Genomic DNA, 21,544 nt, shown 5'->3' on the forward strand with positions numbered 1-21,544 from the left:
GTCTTTACAGCTAATCAATCCTTAAAGGTGCAGACAACTGATTAAAATGCAACTCGCATTCAGTATTCTGTAAACTGTGTATGCCTTTATATGCTCTGTTTGAGACCAGAACTCTCCACTCACCTGACGAGGAGGCAAACTCCGAACGCTTGTGGGTTTACTATCAAATAAACTTGTTGGACTTTAACCTGGTGTTGTGAGACTTCTTACTGTGTTTACTCCAGTCCAACGCCAGCATTTCCACATCATGACATCCCCTGTAGCCAGTGAGGATACAAAGGTTTCTTTGATGGCCCCAGAAATTTGCTCCCTTGCCTCTTTCAGTGTTCTGGGGTATATCCCATCTGACCCTGGGGACTTGTCTACCTTAATGTTCCTCAAGAACACCAATACTTCCTCCTGTTTGATCTCAACAATGACTCAAACTATCTATACATCCTTTCCCAGACTCATCATCCACCAAGTCCTTCTCTTTGGTGAATACTGATGCAAATACTCATTTAATACCTCGCCCATTTCCTCTGGTTCCATGCATAGATTCCCTCCCTTGTCCTTGAGTGGGCCAAACCTCTCCCTAGCTACCCTCTTGCTCTTTATATACGTAAAAAAAGCCTTGGGATTTTCCTTATTCCTACCGGCCAATGCTTTCTCATGACCCCTTTTAGCTCTCCTTACTCCTTGCTAAAGTTTCTTTCTACTTTCCTTGTATTCCACACTTGCTTCCTGTGTTCCCAGCCTCCTAGCTTTGACAAATGCTTCCTTTTTCTCTTTGACTAGGATCACAGTATCTTGTTATCCAAGGTTCCCAAAACTTGCCATACTTATTCTTCATCTTATAGGAATGTGCTGGTCCTAAATCCCTATCAATTTACACTTGAAAGCCTCCCACATGCCAGATGTTGATTTGCCCGCAAACATCTGCCCCCAATCTACATTCTTCAGTTCCTGCCTAATATTGTTGTAATTAGCCTTCCCCCAATTTAGCACCTTCACTTGAGGACTACACTTGTCTTTATCCGTCAGTACCTTAAAACTTACTGAATTGTGGTCACTGTTCCCGAACTGTTCCCCTACTGAAACATCGACCATCTGGCCAGGCTCACTGCCCAGTACCAGGTCCAGTATGGTCCCTTCCCTCATTAGGTGCATTGGACATGCTAAATTCTCCCTCAGTGTACCCAAACAGGTGCTGGAGTGTGGCGACTAAGGGATTTTCACAGTAACTTCATTACTATGTTCATTACTATCTTTAGGTCCTTCCTGGCTAACTTGTAACTCTCAAGCGCCCTAACTGAGCCTTCATGTCTCAGCTGAACTTCATTACTATCTTTAGCAATGGAAAGGGATAGGTATATACCGCAGGGCAAGAGTTATAACTGGGGGAAAGGAAATTATGATGCAATTAGGCAAGATTAGGGATGCATAGGATGTGGAAGGAAACTACAGGGGATGGGCCCAATTGAAATGTGGAGCTTGTTCAAGGAATAGTTACTGTGTGTCCTTGATAAATATGTACCTGTGAGGCAGGGAGGAAGTGGTCAAGTGAGGGAACCGTGGTTTACGAAAGAAGTTGAATCACTTGTGAAGAGGAAGAAGGAGACTTCTGTCAAGATGAGATGTGAAGACCCAGTTAGAGCACTTGAGAGTTACAAGTTAGCCAGGAAGGACCTAAAGAGAGAGCTAAGAGCCAGGAGGGGACATGAGGAGTCTTTGGCAGGTAGGATCAAAGAAAACCCTAAAGCTTTCTATAGGTATGTCAGGAATAAAAGAATGACTAGGGTAAGATTAGGGCCAGTCAAGGACAGTAGTGGGAAGTTGTGCGTGGAGTCCATAGAGAAAAGAGAGGCACTAAATGAATATTTTTCATCAGTATTCACACAGGAAAAAGACAGGAGAATACTGAGATCCAGGCTATTCGACTAGACGGGATTGAGGTTCATAAGGAGGAGGTATTAGCAATTCTGGAAAGTGTGAAAATAGATAAGTCCCCTGGGATAACCCTCTACGATCACCCTCTGGCTTCTGTCAAGAAGCCAATTTTGTATCCATTTAGATACCTCACCCTGGATCCCATGAGATTTAACCTTATGCAACAACCTACGTGCGATACCTTGTCAAAAGCCATGTAGACAACATCAGCTGCACTGCCCTCATCTGTCTTCTCGGTTACCCCTTCAAAAAACTCAATCAAATTTGTGAGACATGATTTTCCACTCACAAAGCCATGCTGACTGTCCCTAATCGGTTCTTGCATCTCTAACCACTCGCTGTGTGAATCTGTCTCCAGCACATTGTCAGACAGTACATTCCAGATCCTAACCACTCACTGTGTGAATCTGTCTCCACCGCACTCTCAGACAGTACATTCCAGACCCTAACCACTCACTGTGTGAATCTGTCACCACCACACTCTCAGACAGTACATTCCAGACCCTAACCACTCACTGCATGAATCTGTCACCACCACACTCTCAGACAGTACATTCCAGATCCTAACCACTCACTGTGTGAATCTGTCTCCACCACACTCTCAGACAGTACATTCCAGATCCTAACCACTCACTGCGTGAATCTGTCTCCACCGCACTCTCAGACAGTACATTCCAGACCCTAACCACTCACTGTGTGACTCTGTCTCCACCACACTCTCAGACAGTACATTCCAGATCCTAACCACTCACTGCGTGAATCTGTCTCCACCACACTCTCAGACAGTACATTCCAGACCCTAACCACTCACTGTGTTGAGCTCTGTAACCTCTGATTCTCAATAGTTCTATTTATTTATTCTGCCCAGAACCCTCATCGTTTTGAATCATTCTGTGAAATCTCCTCTCAGCTTTCTCTTCTCCAGCATGATCAGTCCGAAGTTCTCCGATTTCTCTATGTTACTGGAGTCGCTCATCGCAGGAACCATGCTTGTGAATCTTTTCCGCACTCTCTCTAATGCCCTCACATCCTTCCTGAAATCTGGTGCCCAGAACTGGACTCCAGCTGAAGCCAAACTGTGTTTTATTCATGTATAACATCACTGACTTGTCTTTATAGTCTTTGTTCCTCTATGATTCTGTGTTTCTATTTATAAAGCCCAGGATGCCATTTGCTATATTAACTTTATCAAAAGTCTTTTGGAAATCCACGTCCATCACATCAACAGCATTCCCTTCATTCACTGACTGTTACCTCATCAAAACCTCAAGAAATTTGCACTTAATAAATCCCTGCTAGCTTTTCATAATTAATCCATATTTGCTGCATCGGCCGTGCTAAATTCTCCCTCAGTGTACCTGAACAGGTGCTGGAGTGTGGTGGCAAGGGGATTTTCACAATAACTTCATTGCAGTGTTAATGGGGGCGGCATGGTGGCACAGTGGTTGGCGCTGCTGCCTCACAGCACCAGGGATCTGGGTTCAATTCCCGGCTCGGGTCACCACCTGTGTGGAGTTTGTATTTGCTCCCTGTGTCTGCGTGGGTTTCCTCCCGGTGCTCCGGTTTTCTCCCACGGTCTAAAGACGGTTAGGTGGATTACTGTGCTAAATTGCCTCTTTGTGTCGGGGACAAACAGGGTAAATGTGTAGGGTTATGGGAAGAGGGCCTAGGTGGGATTGTGGTCAGCACAGACTCAATGGGCCAAATGGCCTTCTTCTATACTGTAGAGATTCTATGAATACAAGGCTATTTGTGACACTAACAAATAAACTTCAAACTTTATATTATCCACCTGACATCTGAAATACAATTTCTCTGTTGACCGTAATCTTTATCTCCTATCTTCTGATTAGTTTACCCTCCCTTTCCCCTTTGTGGGAATGTACCTTAGCTGAGTTTGAACTATCTCCTCTTTAAAGGTAGCCCATTATTCAGTCACAGTTCTGCCAGCAAAGCCTGGATTCCCGATTATTTGGTCTTTTACCCCCTTGGAGCTGGCTTCCCTCCGCTTCATTATCCTGGATTCCTCTTTGTCTATTTCCAGACACACCCTCAGATTGATGATACATTAATCGCTGTCCTTTAAATCTTCTCACGCTTGACCCACTTGACTCTCCAGGAGCTCCGGTTTCCTCCCACACTCCAAAGATGTGTAGCTTGGGTGAATTAGCCATGCTAAAATTGCCCCTTAGTGTCAGGGGGATTGGCTAGGATAAATAACTGGGATAACGGGGATAGGGCCTGGGTGGGATTGTTGTTGGTTCAGGCTCGATGGGCCGAATGGCTTCCTTCTGCAGTGTAGGGATTATTTGATGCTCTGTTCCATGTAGCACTATCCCAGTCTGTCTAAAGATGATTAAAGTCCATGTTATAACTAACTGGATAATTCTTTCACCATCTATAATTTTCCTGAAAATTTCTTCCTCAATGTCTTCCCCCCACCCAGTCAGCAGAATAGAAACTGCACCAAGCAATGAAACTGCAGCTCCAGCCCAGGTGATTTGATGCTTGAACACTGTGGGACATCATTTCTCTCCAGCACATTCCCAGGTGTACAACACTCTGCACTAACTCTGTCTTGTTGCTTCTCAGGTACCTCAAACACCAGAGGACGGAGTCAGAGTCGAGGTAAGATTATACCTGCTTCTCAGTGACTGGTTCAGAGTCTGTCCCGAGGCCCAGCAAACTCATGGTGCAATCTGGAGCTGCCACATCCCATCCTGAGCTCAGGCAGAGCACAGGGATTAGGAAGGGATTGGGATGTGCACAGCAACAGCTGTCCCTGACACTTGGTGCTCACTAGCCTGAGATGCGAGCCCTAACTGCAGCCTGCCTTCTCCCCGCAACTCTCATTGGGTCAGTAGGTCACACTATGACCCCACATCGAGAGGTCATGGGTTTAAATCTGCTTCCAGAGACATGAGCTTCAACACACACAGCAGTGCTGAGGGAGTGCCGCACTGTCAGAGGGTCAGTACTGAGGGAGTGCCGCACTGTCAGAGGGTCAGTGCTGAGGGAGTGCCGCACTGTCAGAGGGTCAGTGCTGAGGGAGTGCCGCACTGTCAGAGGGTCAGTACTGAGGGACTGCCGCACTGTCAGAGGGTCAGTGCTGAGGGAGTGCCACACTGTCAGAGGGTCAGTACTGAGGGAGTGCCGCACTGTCAGAGGGTCAGTGCTGAGGGAGTGCCACACTGTCAGAGGGTCAGTGCTGAGGGAGTGCCGCACTGTCAGAGGGTCAGTACTGAGGGACTGCCGCACTGTCAGAGGGTCAGTGCTGAGGGAGTGCCGCACTGTCAGAGGGTCAGTACTGAGGGAGTGCCGCACTGTCAGAGGGTCAGTACTGAGGGAGTGCCGCACTGTCAGAGGGTCAGTACTGAGGGACTGCCGCACTGTCAGAGGGTCAGTGCTGAGGGAGTGCCACACTGTCAGAGGGTCAGTACTGAGGGAGTGCCGCACTGTCAGAGGGTCAGTGCTGAGGGAGTGCCACACTGTCAGAGGGTCAGTACTGAGGGAGTGCCGCACTGTCAGAGGGTCAGTGCTGAGGGAGTGCCACACTGTCAGAGGGTCAGTACTGAGGGAGTGCCGCACTGTCAGAGGGTCAGTGCTGAGGGAGTGCCGCACTGTCAGAGGGTCAGTGCTGAGGGAGTGCCGCACTGTCAGAGGGTCAGTGCTGAGGGAGCGCCGCACTGTCAGAGGGTCAGTGCTGAGGGAGTGCCGCACTGTCAGAGGGTCAGTGCTGAGGGAGTGCCGCACTGTCAGAGGGTCAGTGCTGAGGGAGTGCCGCACTGTCAGAGGGTCAGTGCTGAGGGAGCGCCGCACTGTCAGAGGGTCAGTGCTGAGGGAGTGCCGCACTGTCAGAGGGTCAGTGCTGAGGGAGTGCCGCACTGTCAGAGGGTCAGTGCTGAGGGAGTGCCGCACTGTCAGAGGGTCAGTGCTGAGGGAGTGCCGCACTGTCAGAGGGTCAGTACTGAGGGAGTGCCGCACTGTCAGAGGGTCAGTGCTGAGGGAGTGCCGCACTGTCAGAGGGTCAGTGCTGAGGGAGTGCCGCACTGTCAGAGGGTCAGTACTGAGGATGTGATAAACTGACTGAGGGACCACGTCTTTGCCTCTTTGTCAGTAGCGGTGGGGCGTGAACGGTCAGAGAATTTGGGCCATTGTCTTTAAGACGACATATTGATCTGAAGCTGTGTCCGATTGCGTGTTGGTGATTCCTGATCCGCTGGTGCTGTTTCAGAGCTGGGTTGGGTGTTAGAGTGCAGATAGGCAGGCACTGAGGGTTGAGATGGAGTTTCGTGTTTTTACACTTTTATCCACAGAGACACAAATTCTGCCCCTTCAACTCGACTGCTGCTGTTTCAGGCTGTTGGGAATGATATCTGAGTACAGTTAATCCTAGTTAACGCTCTCCATCTGAATATAACTCAACTCCAAAATGCAATTAACCCTCAACCCTATTGCCTCGCCATTGGCCGGTTAGCTTCTGTGGTTAGACCATGGCAGCAGGATTTGATCCTTGTATTGGCCAATCCTGTCACATCATGGTTTCCAATTGGCCCAGTTCCATAGGTCGCTGAGTCTATAAATGACTAACTTAGGGCAATGTTCAGGGGTCTCTGGTTTGAATCCCACCATGGTAAATGGTTTCAACAAAACCCCACCCTGTCCAGACATGGATGAGAAACTAGTGCCTGAGTCCCAGTCAGAATTCATCCAGTTGGCTGTTTGCTGATTTTGGCACCTTGCTATTGTCAAGGTGACCACATATCAGTCTCTTAAGGTCCTGAACTTCCTGCTGCATCCTCAACGCACACTCCCGAATTCCTCTCCATGAATCTTTCTCACAAAATTCGCCCCCCGCCCCCCCACCTCCTCCGCCCTCTCTCCCACAACTTCCTTTGGCCTTGAGAATCCCCTCCCCCTTTGATCAAAGATTGGATTATCTGATCAGTGACTCGCCCAGTGAAGCACGCTGTGGTGTTTTGGATGTTTGGGGCGCTGTATAAATGTACATTGCTGCTGTTTATTGTGAATGTGAATAATTCTGAGGATTGAGATTGCCCACGGCAGCTTCTCACTCAGCTAGGATGAGGAGGATGAGATTAAAAATCTGCATGCCCTCTCTTCCTCTCTTGTACAATTGTGTAACAGGAACCTCTTGTGTTTCAGAGAGTGCAATCCGAGCACGTCTCCAGAGTGCTTCACCATCCGGACGATGTAAGTACGCCACTTCAGGCCTTGCAGCTGTCAGTATAACTTGGGGGAGCTCCGGGGGAAGGTGGGACCGAAACAGATGATACAAAGTTGGGTGGGAGGGTGAGCTGTGAGGAGGATACAGAGATGCTTCAGTGTGATTTGGACAGGCTGAGTGTGTGGGTGTTTACATGGCAGATTCAGTATAATGTGGATAAATGTGAGGTTATCCACTTTGGTAGCAATAATAGGAAGACAAATTATTGTTTGAATTGGTGTAAATTGAGAGAGATGGATATACTCAGCAAGACTTTGATGTCATCATTCATCAGTCGCTGAAGGTAAGCGTGCAGGTACAGCAGGCAGTAAAGAAGGCAAATGGTATGTTGGCCTTCCCCACAAGAGGATTGAGTATTGGGGTAGGGATATTGTGCTGCAGTGTTATGAGGCATTGAGGATTTTCCCATTCCACCCCCCTAGACATAACATAGAGATAAGATCGGTGCAACTTGTGGGCTGAAGGGCCTGTTTGTGCTGTAGTTTTTCTATGATTCTATGGAGAGAACACCATCCCATGTTATACCCAGGGCGTTCCACCATCATAATGATCCAGGCTGTTATACCGGAGGGGGTTTGGGGGGGTGGTGTTATTCCCCATGTTAATGATCAGGGGGCTGTTGTACCCGGGGAGGTGCCCCTATGTTATTGAATGGGGCTGTTATACCTGGAGGGGTTCTCTCCAGCCTCTGATCTATCTTATTTAATTTCTGTGTTCAGGGACGGAGCTGGATGATGTGAAGCGATTGCTAAAAGGGAGTCGCTCAGCCAGTATCAGCCCTCCGCGGATGACCACAAGCACCCTCCCATACCCCAAGAAAGCTGTTGTGGAGACAAAGATGGTGAGCGCCAGCACACAGTCAGGTAAGGGAGCATCTCCACTGAACTTAATACTTCCTGGATTACTGAAGCTTCCAGGATTTTCGATTCTACCCCATTAGTAATGAAGCTGAGTGGTTTGGCTTCTTTATGTTTTTATTAACCTGCTTTTACACAGAGTCATCGGCTAGTGTTCAGGCTCAGGAATCCTGAAAATTATTCCCTAGGGCTAAATGAAGACATGAGGTTACTTTGGCAGACAGAGTGAAGGAAAATCCAAAGAGCTTCTATAGGTATGTTATGAACAAAAGGACAGTGAGGGATAAAATTGGTCCTCTTGAAGACCAGAGTGATAGACTGTGTATGGAACCAAAAGAGATGGGGGAGATACTAAATGGGTTTTTTGTATCCGTATTTACTGAGGAGAAGGGCATGGAGTCCACAGAAATAGGGCAAACAGGTAGGGAGGTCATGGAACCTTTACAGATTAAAGAGGAGGAGGTGCTGGCTGTCTTGAGGCAAATTAGAGTGGATAAATCTCCAGGACCGGACAGGATATTCCCACAGACCTTGAGGGAGGCTAGTAGTGAACTTGCAGGGCCCTGGCAGACATATTTAAAATGTCAGTATTCACAGGGGAGGTGCCAGATGATTGGAGGGTGGCTCATGTTGTTCCGTTGTTTAAAAAAGGTTCCAAAAGAAATCCGGGAAATTATAGGCCAGTAAGTTTGACGTCGGTGGTGGGCAAGTTATTGGAAGGTGTGATAAGGGATAGGATCTACAAATATTTGGATAGACAGGGACTTATTAGGGAGAGTTAACATGGCTTTGTGTGTGGTAGGTCATTTTTGACCAATCTATTAGAGTTTTTCAAGGAGGTCACCAGGAAAGTGGATGAAGGAAAGGCGGTGGATGTTGTCTACCTGGATTTCAGCAAGGCCTTTAACAAAGGTCCCTCATGGGAGGTTAGTTAGGAAGGTTCAGTTGCTAGGTATACATGGGGAGGTAGTAAATTGGATTAGACACTGGCTCAATGGAAGAAGCCAGAGAGTGGTTGTGGAGGATTGCTTCTCTGAGTGGAGGCCTGTGACGAGTGGTGTGCCACAGGGATCAGTGCTGGGTCCATTGTTGTTTGTCGTCTATATCAATGATCCAAATGATAATGTGGTAAATTGGATCAGCAAATTTGCTGATGATACAAAGATTGGAGGTGTAGTGGACAGTGAGGAAGGTTTTCAAAGCTTGCAGAGGGATTTGGACCAACTAGAAAAATGGGCTGAAAAATGGCAAATGGAATTTAACGCAGACAAGTGTGAGGTATTGCACTTTGGAAGGACAAACCAAAGTAGAACGTACAGGGTAAATGGTAGGACTCTGAAGGGTGCAGTTGAACAGAGGGATCTGGGAATACAGGTACAGAATTCCCTAAAAGTGGCATCATAGGTGGATAGGGTGGTAAAGAGTGCTTTTGGTACATTGGCCTTTATAAATAGGAATATCGAGTATAAAAGTTGGAGTGTTATGGTAAGGTTATATAAGGCATTGGTGAGGCCGAATTTAGAATATTGTGTACAGTTTTGGTCACCTAGTTACAGGAAGGATGTAAATAAGGTTGAAAGAGTGCAGAGAAGGTTCACAAGGATGTTGCCGGGACTTGAGAAGCTGAGTTACAGAGAGAGATTGAATAGGTTAGAACTTTATTCCCTGGAGTGTAGAAGAATGAGGGGAGATTTGATAGAGGTGTATAAGATTTTGGTGGGTATAGATAGAGTGAATGCAAGCAGGCTTTTTCCACTGAGGCTAGGGGAGAAAAAAACCAGAGGGCATGGGTTAAGGGTGAAAGGAGAAAAGTTTAAAGGGAATATTAGGGGGGGATTCTTCACGCAGAGAGTGGTGGGAGTGTGGAATGAGCTGCCGGATAAAGTGGTAAATGTGGGGTCACTTTTAACATTTTAAGAAAAACTTGGACGGGTTCATGGATGAGAGGGTGTGGAGGGATACGGTCCAAGTGCAGGTCAGTGGGACCGGGCAAAAAATGGTTCGGCACAGACAAGAAGGGCCAAAAGGCCTGTTTCTGAGCTGTAATGATCTATGGTTCTATGGTTCTAACATTCCCCCCTCATCCGCTCCGAGACTAATTGCAGATTCCCAACTCTTAATCCCAATTCAATGAGCAAAGTGATCCCAAGATTTGAACGAAAATAATGTAAGAACGTAAGAAATAGGAGCAGGAGTAGGCCATCTAGCCCTTCGAGCCTGCCCCGCCATTCAATAAGATCATGGCTGATCTGAAAGTGGTTCAGTTCCACTTTTCCGCTTTCTCCCCATAACCCTTAATTCCCTTATTGATCAGAAATCTATCTACCTATGACTTAAACATTTACAACAAGGTAGCCTCCACCTCTTCAATGGGTAGAGAATTCCAGAGATTCACTACCCTCTGGGAGAAAAAGTTCCTCCTCAACTCTAGTTCTAAACTGACTCACCCTCATTTTGAGGCTGTGTCCTCTAGTTCTTGTTTCCTTTCTAAGTGGAAAGAATCTCTCTGCCTCTACTCTATCTAGCCCCTTCATTATCTTATATGTCTCTATAAGATCACCCCTCAGCCTTCTAAACTCCACTGAGTACAAGCCCAATCTACTCAATCTCTCCTCATAAGCTAACCCCCTCATCTCCGGTATCAGCCTGGTGAACCTTCTCTGTACTCCCTCCAAGGCCAATATATCCTTTTGCAAATAAGGGGACCAAAACTGCACACAGTACTCCAGTTGCGGCCTCACCAGTACCTTGAACAATTGCAGCAAGACCTCCCTGCTTTTATATTTCATCCCCTCCTCGTGATAAAGGCCAACATCCCATTTGCCTTCTTGATCACCTGCTGCACCTGCAGACTGAGTTTTTGTGATTCATGCACAAGGACCCCCAGGTTCCTCTGCACCGTAGCATGTTGTAATTTTTCTCCATTTAAATAATAGTCCATTTTATTATTATTCCTTCCAAAGTGGATAACCTCACCCTTGCCAACGTTTTACTCCTTCTGCCAGATCCTCGCCCACTCACTCAGCCTATCCAAATCTCTCTGCAGACTTTCTGCATCCTCCACACAATTTGCTTTTCCATTCACCTTTGTATCATCAGCAAACTTTGTTACCCTACACTCGGTCCCCTCCTCCAGATCGTCTATGTATACGATAAACAGTTGAGGCCCCAGCACCGATTCCTGCGGCACACCACTAGCCACCAACTGCCAACCAGAAAAGCACCCATTTATTCCAACTCTCTGCTTCCTGTTAGATAACCAATCCTCAATCCACTCTAACACTTTACCCCCAACTCCGTGTACCTTAGTCTTCTGCAGCAACCTTTTGTGAGGCACCTTTTCAAACCCCTATCGAAAAATCTTTGGATAAAATACTGAACTTCTCATCTTCTCCAATCTTCTTCCTTCCTTTCTCTTTCTGTCCATCTCTCTCCTCCTCTCCCTGTTCCCTGTTTCTTGTCCTCTCAGTTTCCCCATCACACTCACTCCCTTTGTTTGACTCCCTCACTTTCTCTTTGCTTCTCTCCCTCTGTGACACAAGGCTAGGTAGAAGTGGGAGTTGTGACGAGGATGCAGTGGGTTTCAAGGAGACTTGGAGAGGCCGAGCGATGAGGGAAAAATTTGGCAGATGAAATACAATGTGGAGAAATGTGGGAAAGACAGAAATACAGAGTATTTCTTCAATATTAAACTATGAAATATTCTTATTACTTAAATTTCAGAGTCCAGAGCCAGGGGTCACAGTCTGAGGATATGGAGTGGACTGTTTAGGATGAAATGAGGAAAAAATTCTTCACCCAGAGGGTGGTGAATGTGTGGAGTTCACTCCCACAGAATGTATCTGAGGCCAAAATATTGAAAATTTTCAAGAAGGTGTTAGAGAAAGCTCTTGGGCAAAGGAGATCAAAGAATGTGAGGAGGAAGCAGGAACAGGTTATTGAGTTGGATGATCAGTCATGAGCAGAATGAATGGTGAAGCAGGCTCGAAGGGCCAAACGGGTTCTCCTGCTCCTATTTTTTATGATTCTATGTTTCTAAATGGTGATGTCCGAAGGGACCTGGGTGTCCTTGTTCATAAGTCAATGAAAGCGAACATGTAGGTGCAGCAAGCAATTGGGAACATAAGAACGTAAGAACATAAGAAATAGGATCAGGAGTAGGCCATCTAGCCCTTCGAGCCTGCCCCGCCATTCAATAAGATCATGGCTGATCTGTCGTGGCTCAGTTCCACTTTCCCGCCCTCTCCCCATAACCCTTAATCCCCTCGCTTATCAAAAACCCATCAACCCGCGTCTTAAAAATATTTAGCGAGGTAGCCTCCACCACTTCAACGGGCAGAGAATTCCAGAGATTCACCACCCTTTGAGTGAAGAAATTCTTCCTCAACTCCGTTATAAACTGCCCCCCCTTTATCTTGAGGCTATGCCCCCTAGTCCTACTGTCCTTTCTGAGCGGGAAGAGTCTCTCCACCTCTATCCTATCCATCCCATTCATCATCTTATATGTCTCAATGAGATCTCCCCTCATTCTTCTAAACTCTAACGAGTACAAGCCTAGTTTATTCAGCCTCTCCTCATAGCTCAACCATTATTAGAGGATTTGTGTATAAACAAAGAGATGTCTTAGACCATAAGTCCATAAGATATAGGAGCAGAACTAGGCCACTCGGCCCATTGAGTCTGTTCCGCCATTCAATCATGGCTGATATTTTTCTCAACCCCATTCTCCTGCCTTTTCCCCATCACCCCTGATCCCTTTACTAATCAGGAACCTATCTACCTCTGTCTTAAAGACACTCAATGACCTGGCCTCCACAGCCTTCTGCAGTAAAGAGTTCCACAGATTCACCACCCTGTGGTTGAAGAAATTCCTCCTTGTCTCTGTTTTAAAGGATCGTCCCTTTAGCCTGAGGTTGTGCCCTCTAGTTCTAATTTTTCATACTACTGGAAACATCCTCTCCACGTCCACTCTATCTAGACCTTGCAGTATCCTGTAAGTTTCAATAAGATCCCCCCTCATCCTTCTAAACTCCGAGTACAAACTCAGCCGTTCCTCATACAACAAACTCTTCATCCCAGGGATCATTCTTGTGAACCTCCTCTGGACCCTTTCCAAGACCGGCACATCGTTCCTTACATACGCGGCCCAAAACTGTTCACAGTATTCCAAATGGGGTCTGACCAGAGCCTTATACAGCCTCAGAAGTACATCCCCGCTCTTGTATTCTAGACCTCTTGACATAAAGTGGTGCTGTAGGGGAAGGTCAGCCATGATCTCACTGAATGGCAGAAAAGGCTCAAAGCACTAAACAGCCGACTCCCACTCCCAGTGTGTAGTTTTCTCTCTCTCTTCCCCAGTGCCTCTGCCTCACTCTGACCGGCATGTTTATAACTCACGAGCTTGGAACTGATTGCTGTTTTCCATTTTCTAGTCTCTGGGAAATATGACACTGCTATCCTGAATGCCACTCTGCCTGCCTGCATCTGGACTACAACTATTCCTGTGGACAACGCGAATTTGGGAGTGACAGAATACCGGAACAACCTCAACTCAGCCACTACACAGATGTTCAGCACGAGTGGATCCACTTCTCTAATGGGTAGGTACCAGACCCCAGCAATACCAGAATCAGCACTGCTCACACACCAGGGTCTCAGTCAGGAACATGGGACACAGTGGCACAGTGGTTAGCACTGCTGCCTCACAGCACCAGAGACCCAGGTTCAATTCTTATCTTTTCCACAAGAGTTTTTGAGTTGGCATCTTATCAAATGTCTTCTGGGAATCTAAGTACAGCATGTCTACAAGTTCCCCTTTACCCATTGCACATGTTACTTTTCCAAAGAACTCTAACAACATGATTTCTCTTTCACAAAACCATGTTGACTCTGCCCGATTACTGTGAATTTTTCCAAGTGACCTGCAAAGACATCTTTAATAATAGCTTCCAACGCTTTCCCTGTGACAGATGTTAACTGGTCTGCAGTTTCCTGCTTTCTGTCTGTCTCCCCTTTTGGGAACTGGAATCTGTCGGACTCTGCTTTAAAAATATTCAGTGACCCTGCCCCCATTGCTCTAGGGATTTCTGCAGCTCATTGATCCTCAGAGAGAAACCCCCCACCTCATCTCCAGCCTCAATAGGAGATTGGGAAGGATTTTCCAGCTGTGCTAGCCCCAAAAGCAGAAAGTCCCACCCAATGCCAACACACCTTTGCGTGGTCCATTCCCCCCTCCCTCCATCCCCTCCCCTGCCCCCCACCCACCCACCGGCTACGATTCCTGCGGTGGGTGGGATGGGAAAACTCCCCGTTCTGTATTTCCAAAATGTGTGACTAGTTCTAGTCTGTCCCATAAGAGTAACATCCTGGCAGTATCCAGCCCCATGGAGTTTCAATCAGATCTCATTTCCCTAATCTCTAATGTGAACAGACCCAATATATCCAATCTTCCCTCATAAGCCCCTCATCTCAGGAACCCATCAAGTGAATCTTTCTGAACTTCTTCCAATGCAATTATATCCGATCTTTAGTAAACTGTACTCCAGATGTGGCTGCACAACTGTAACAAATATTAAAGTTAAAGTTTATTTATTAGTCACAGGTAAGGCTTACATTAACACCACAATGAAGTTACTGTGAAACTCTCCTAGTCGCCACATACCAGCACTTGTTCGGGTCAATGCACCTAACCAGCACGTCTTTCAGACTGTGGGAGGAAACCGAAGCACCTGGAGGAAACCCATACAGACACGGGGAGAATGTACAGACTCCACACAGACAGTTACCCAAGGCCAGACTTGAACCTGAGTTCTGGTGCTGTGAGGCAGCAGCACTAACCAGTGTGCCACCCCTACTTTTATACTGAATTCCCACCGTAGTAAATACTGACATCTCATTTGCCATCCTAATCACCTGCTGTACCTGCAGACTAATGTGATTCATGTCTCAGATTCCCCACCCCCCTCGGGTACCACTGAGTTCTGCAATCCCTTGCCATTTAAATGTACTGCTTTGCTATATTATGATGCCAGTTGTTGTTATAACTGAACGAACAGATTCCAGAATGGAACTCTGGCTCAAGTGACCGTAACTTTTATTGTGCTTATAAAACACAGAAGAACAGAGTCATAGGATCGCTAACTAATTTTAACAATAGCAGAAATAAAAACATTTATTGAACAAGAAAACATTGGGTTATGATACAATACTGTCTTGCACCTTCTGGCCTGTATCTTAAAGTCGTGAATGTCGCGCAATCCATCATGTAAACCTCCCAGTTATTGACTCTGTCTACATTTCCCGCTGCCTCAGCAAAGCAGCCAGCATAATAAAGGTTCCCACACACCCCGGACATTCTCTCTTCCATCTTCTTCCAACGGGTAAAAGATACAAGAGTCTGAGGTCACTTACCGACCGACTCAAGAACAGCTTCTTCCCTGCTGCCGTCAGACTTTTAAATGACCTACCTCGTATTAAATTGATCTTTCTCTACACACTAGCTATTGGCTGTAACACTACATTCTGCACTCTGTCCTTTCCTTCTCTATGTATGGTATGCTTTGTCTGTATAGAGAACAAGAAACAATACTTTTCGCTATATGCTAACACGTGACAATAATAAATCAAATCAAAAGCTACAATGATCTCAGTAGTACAGCATCCCCATAAACACACAAGATGTCTGTGGTCAAATATACTCTCCACTTTGAACGTCAGGTGAATGTTTTTGGATTTCTCCTCAGAATGCCTTAACATGATTGTCACAGGAAATATTCCGAACTCCGCTCACAAAAAACATGCTTTAAAATCTTCTTTTACAATAATGCTTTCCATCAGCAGTTTGCATTCCAAAATCCAGTTTAGGTTTTCAAAATGATTCTTTTAAACAAACCTTCCATTTCGCCTTTAACAATGAATCCTCTATTCAAGTGTTCCCATTTCCCCTTTAATATTCCTTTGTCTTGACTGTTGTACAAACGTTCACAATTGCTTTAACTATAGAGTCCCAGACTCCATTAAGATGGCATCAAACATTTGAATTACCTCTGAAGTCTGCTTCCGAACTTAAATCTGGTCACTAAACTGTCTCTTTAAGTCAGAGCACTTTGTTTACTTTCTCCCCAGAATTTTTCTGAACAATATCTTGGGTCTCTGTTCTCTTCAGGAATATCTGAAGATGGCGGAGGTTATACCCAATTCCCAAGTTATCTGGATTATATCTGGTTCTTTGGGAAGCCTGCTGCTTTGCTGTTCCCTTGTGCTGTCTAGTCTTTCTTTTGGCAGAGTTAATAGATGTTCACTCCCCAGTAAAATGTCTGCAATTATAGCTAAAAACTAAAACTTCCAACCTTAAAAGGGACCCCATTGCTAAGCAACCACTGCTACTTCTATTTACATTTCTCTCTGTAACCCTCTCCAAGCACAATAGGAACACAGCTGGAATTGAAACTAACACCTCCACTCACTGTCCCCCCACTCTCCACCACACACACACACACACACACACACACACACACACACAGATACAAACACACACACACACAGATAAAAACACACACACACACACACACACACACACACAGATGCAAACACATTGGTCCAGCCTTAAATTAAACCCACTTAAAATTATACCCTACTTCTAATGTTTACAAATATAAATCCTTTAAAATCATTTGTTTTCCTAACATCTGTTTTTCCTGCATACTCCAGATTTATGCTTATCCTGTTTATGTCCCTTTGCAGATTTGTTATATCCTCGTCTCAACTTACCAATGTTTGGGCCATTGAGAAATTTAACAACCGCGCACCTTAGTCATTGATATCAATTGTAAACAGCTGAGAACCCACTGCTGATCCCCATGACATAAGAATATAAGAGCTAGGATCAGGAGGAGGCCATTCAGCCACTCAAGCCTGCTCCAGCATTCAACATGATCATGGCTGATCTCACTGCAGCCGTTCACCTTCACCCTTCATCCCATTACTAATTATAAACCTGTCCACCTCGTCCTTAAATTTACTCCGTGTCCCGGTATCCACCATACTCTGGGGCGGTAAATTCCACAGATTCACCACTCTTTGAGAGGAATAATTTCTCCCCACCGCTGTTTTAAATCTGCTACCCTTTATCCTAAAACTAGAACCTCTTTTCTAGATTGCCCTACAAGAGTAAACGTCCTCTTCATGTCCATCCTGTCAATCCCATTTATCATGTCATATCCCTCAATTAGATCTGCTCTCATTCTTCTAAACTCCAGGGAGTATTGGCCTAAACTGTTCAATCTCTCTTCATAAAACAAACCCCCACTCTCTGGGATCAATCTAGTGAACCTTCTCTGAACCCTCCTCCAATGCTACTGCATCCCTAGACAAGTAAGGGGATCAAAACTGTCCACAATGTTCTGAGTGCGGTTTCACTAATGCCTTGTACACTAGCAAACACTTCATTACTTTTATATTCAATTTCTTTAGCAATAAACAGTAAGATTCCACTTGTTTGCCTTATTATCTTCTATAGGATACAACCCCTCTGCACAAAGATACCCAGATCCCCCTGCACTCTGAAGTTGCTCTCCATTTAGACAAGAAGTTGCCTTCTTATATTTCTGACCACAATGGATAACCTCACACTTATCCACATCTAACTCCATCTGACAAATTTTAGCCCATTCACCAACGTAGCCATATCCATTTGTAAGTTTTCTCTAGTGGGTGAGTCCAGAACTAGGGGGCGTTTTCCTAAAATTAGGGGTCACCCCTTTTTTAGGACAGAGATAAGGAGAAACATTTTCTCTCAGAGGAATCTGTGACTTTGAAACCTCTGCCTGGAAGTCTACCACCTCGCTCACCACGGAATCAGCAGGGTGAAGATCCGACAATGGAAATCCCTGTTGACCTCAGGCTGTAAAATTCTGCCCACTGTCTCAGAAGGCAGTGGAGGTGGAGTTAGACAGGCAAGGGAATGAAAGGTTATCTACTCCAGATAGGAATGTGGCAATAGAAACACAGACAGATTTGCTATGATCTTGTGGAATGGAGGAGCAGCTGGAAGGGCTGAATGGTCGACTCTTGCCCCTATTTTATATGTTTAGTATGTTTGTATCAGCTTCTGGGGATTTAGAACATAGAACATAGAACATTACAGCGCAGAACAGGCCCTTCGGCCCACGATGTTGCACCGACCAGTTAAAAAAAAACAATGACCCTCTAACCTAAACCAATCCCTTTTCGTCCATAAACCTATCCACAGACCTCTTAAACGCCCCCAAACTAGGCGCATTTACAACTGCAGCAGGCAGGGCATTCCAATCCCTCACCACCCTCTGGGTAAAGAACCTACCCCTGACATCTGTCCTATAACTACCCCCCCTTAGTTTAAAGCCATGCCCCCTCGTGCTAGATTTTTCCATCAGAGGAAAAAGGCTATCACTATCCACCCTATCTAAACCTCTAATCATCTTATATGTTTCAATAAGATCCCCTCTTAGCCGCCTTCTTTCCAGCGAAAACAACCCCAAATCCCTCAGCCTCTCCTCATAGGATCTCCCCTCCATACCAGGCAACATCCTGGTAAACATCCTCTGCACCCTCTCCAAAGCCTCCACATCCTTCCTGTAATGTGGGGACCAGAACTGCACACAATACTCCAAGTGCGGCCGCACCAGAGTTGTGTACAGTTGCAACATAACGCTATGACTCCTAAATTCAATCCCCCTACCAATAAACGCCAAGACACTGTATGCCTTCTTAACAACCTTATCTACTTGATTCCCAACTTTCAGGGATCTATGTACACATACACCTAGATCCCTCTGCTCCTCCACACTATTCAAAGTCTTCCCGTTAGCCCTATACTCAACACATCTGTTATTCCTACCAAAGTGAATTACCTCACATTTCTCTGCATTAAACTCCATCCGCCACCTCTCGGCCCAGCTCTGCAACCTGTCCAAGTCACCCTGCAAACTATGACACCCTTCCTCACTATCTACCACACCTCCGACTTTGGTGTCATCAGCAAATTTACTGATCCACCCAACTATACCCTCATCCAGATCATTAATAAAAATCACAAACAGCAGTGGCCCCAACACAGATCCCTGAGGCACACCACTCGTAACCGAACTCCATGATGAATATTTACCGTCAACCACTACCCTCTGTCTCCTATCCGCTAGCCAATTCCTAATCCAGTTCCCTAGATCACCCCCAATCCCATACATCTGCATTTTGTGCAGAAGCCTACCATGGTGAACCTTATCAAACGCCTTACTAAAATCCATATACACCACGTCCACTGCCTTACCCCCATCCACCTCTTTGGTCACTTTCTCAAAAAACTCAATAAGGTTGTTGTCTGCCTTTTATTCTGCCTTTTATTCTGATCATGTTCTCAGTACCTTTTCCATGGTAATTGTAATGGTTTTTAAGTTTCCTCCTTCCTCCCTTTTGCCATTCGTTTTACTATGTCTGGGATAGTATTTGTATTCTCTCCAGCGAAAGCAGATATAGAATATCTGTTCACTGTATCTGCCATTTCCTGCTATTAATTCACAAGACTGTGTCTGGAGGACATAGACTCATTTTAATTCCTGATATCCATTTTAAATACTTGTAGAAACTCTTAATGCTTATCTTTCCTAGCCATCCTCCTCTCAAACTCTTTCTCCGTTCTGATTTTTTATTATTCAGGAGCTGTGTATACATTAGTGTTATATCAAATGACATACAGTGTGCTGTTAAAGAATATATGTAGTGTTATATCCAGCATCGCATAGTGTGCTATTGAATAACAAATAGTGTCATACCCAGTAGCGTAGTGTTATATATAGTGCTATACGCAGTAATGGATAATGTGTATTTATATATAGTATATACAGAAGTATTATACCCAGTAACACCCAGAATCTGTCGATTCCACATTGCCAAAGGAGGCCATTTGGCACAGTGAGCCTGCACCGACTCTCCAAAAGAGCATCTTATCCAGGCTCACCCAGCCCTATTCCTCCTACCCAGAGGAGATTTACAAGGATGTTACCTGGATTGGGTGACATGCCTTATGAGGATAGGTTGAGGGAGCTCGGTCTTTTCTCCTTGGAGAGACGAAGGATGAGAGGTGACCTGATAGAGGTTTATAAGATGTTGAGAGGTATAGGCAGGGTGGATTCTCGGAGGTTATTTCCCAGGGCTGAAATGGTCGCTACGAGAGAACACAGGTTTAAAGTGATGGGGAGTAGGTACAGAGGAGATGTTAGGGGTAACTTTTTCACTCAGAGAGTGGTGGGTGTGTGGAATCAGCTGCCGTCGGTGGTGGTGGAGGCAAATTCGATAGGGTCTTTTAAGAGACTTCTGGATGAATACATGGGACTTAATAGGATTGAGGGTTATAGGTAAGCCTAGTAAGTAGGGATATGATCGGCACAACTTGTGGGCCGAAGGGCCTGTTTGTGCTATAGTTTTTCTATGTTCTATGTTCCATCATCATAACCCCCAAGCATTCAGCATGGCCAATCCACCTAACATACACATCTTTCGACTGAAACTGGAGCACCTGGAGAAAACCCATGCAGACACAGGGAGATTGTGCAGGCTCTGCACAGACAATGATCCAAGCCAGGAATCGAACCTGAGTATCTGGTGGTGTGTTCTACAATACCTCAAGTGACACTTAATAGCTTGTATTCTCTTAGAATATATATTCCTGTTCATTCTTTAGAAGTTGACCAGTTTCTGGTGGTGAAAATCATATCTGCTGCTCTGGATGGAGTCTGACATTTCTGAGGTTCACTGTGCGTGAAATCTCTCACATGTGGACTCCTTCAATGCTGAGTGAGTTCTCTCAATATTGCAATGTACAAATGCTCTGTAATTAAACAGAGGCTGTGTGTGTGGAGTTCAGTGATTGCAGCTTCTCTACAGAGTGCTGAGTGAGTGCATTTGAGTGGCTGTTTTTCTAAGTGACTTCTCTTTGGCACTGGACTGACTCAATCTCCATTGACTCTCATCTCACTTTCCTTTTCTCAGTAAATGAAACCCAGAATAACAAAGCTACAAGCCCGGTGACCGGGAGTGTGGGACTGACCACTCCAGCAGGTCAGTTTCTGGATAACTGATTTAGATATTCCAATCGAGTGGATCAATACACTGACACCGGGTAAACTTCATACAGTTTGAGAAAGTTCTGGTTAGGTCCATACGGAGTGTTGTGTTCTGTTGGGGATCCCACATCAGCACCATCAGTGGGGTGTGTGCAGTAAGGATTCAGCATAATGATGTTGGGACTAACAGGGTTACGTTCAGGGGACAATATCAATTTTTATTTCATCATGTATGAAAGATGAATGTGAGGTGTTAAAGAGATGATTAAAGGATTTGATAGACTCAATAGACAGAAAGTCCTGAATTAAGGAGTAGAACCTTACATTCGAGCCTCGGTGTTGAGGTGTGATGTTACGAAGCATTTCCTCACACAAACAGGAGCAGAAATCTGCAATTCTCCGATTCAGGAAAA

At 45.6% G+C, this 21,544-nt stretch overlaps 1 protein-coding gene across 1 annotated transcript in view; it reads left to right on the forward strand.

The window, feature by feature from the left end:
• LOC145354547 (uncharacterized) overlaps window positions 1-21,544 on the forward strand; it is a 136,541-nt gene that overhangs the window by 23,472 nt on the left and 91,525 nt on the right. Inside the window, exons 8-12 of the mRNA XM_080205999.1 lie at window positions 4,522-4,557; window positions 7,096-7,143; window positions 7,897-8,040; window positions 13,467-13,634; window positions 21,058-21,126. Coding sequence (XP_080062125.1) covers window positions 4,522-4,557; window positions 7,096-7,143; window positions 7,897-8,040; window positions 13,467-13,634; window positions 21,058-21,126 — 465 coding nt within the window. The remainder of the gene's footprint in view (window positions 1-4,521; window positions 4,558-7,095; window positions 7,144-7,896; window positions 8,041-13,466; window positions 13,635-21,057; window positions 21,127-21,544) is intronic.

This window comes from Carcharhinus amblyrhynchos, chromosome 17 (assembly GCF_965287045.1).
Source record: "Carcharhinus amblyrhynchos chromosome 17, sCarAmb.v2.hapA, whole genome shotgun sequence".
Classification (NCBI taxonomy): domain Eukaryota; kingdom Metazoa; phylum Chordata; class Chondrichthyes; order Carcharhiniformes; family Carcharhinidae; genus Carcharhinus; species Carcharhinus amblyrhynchos.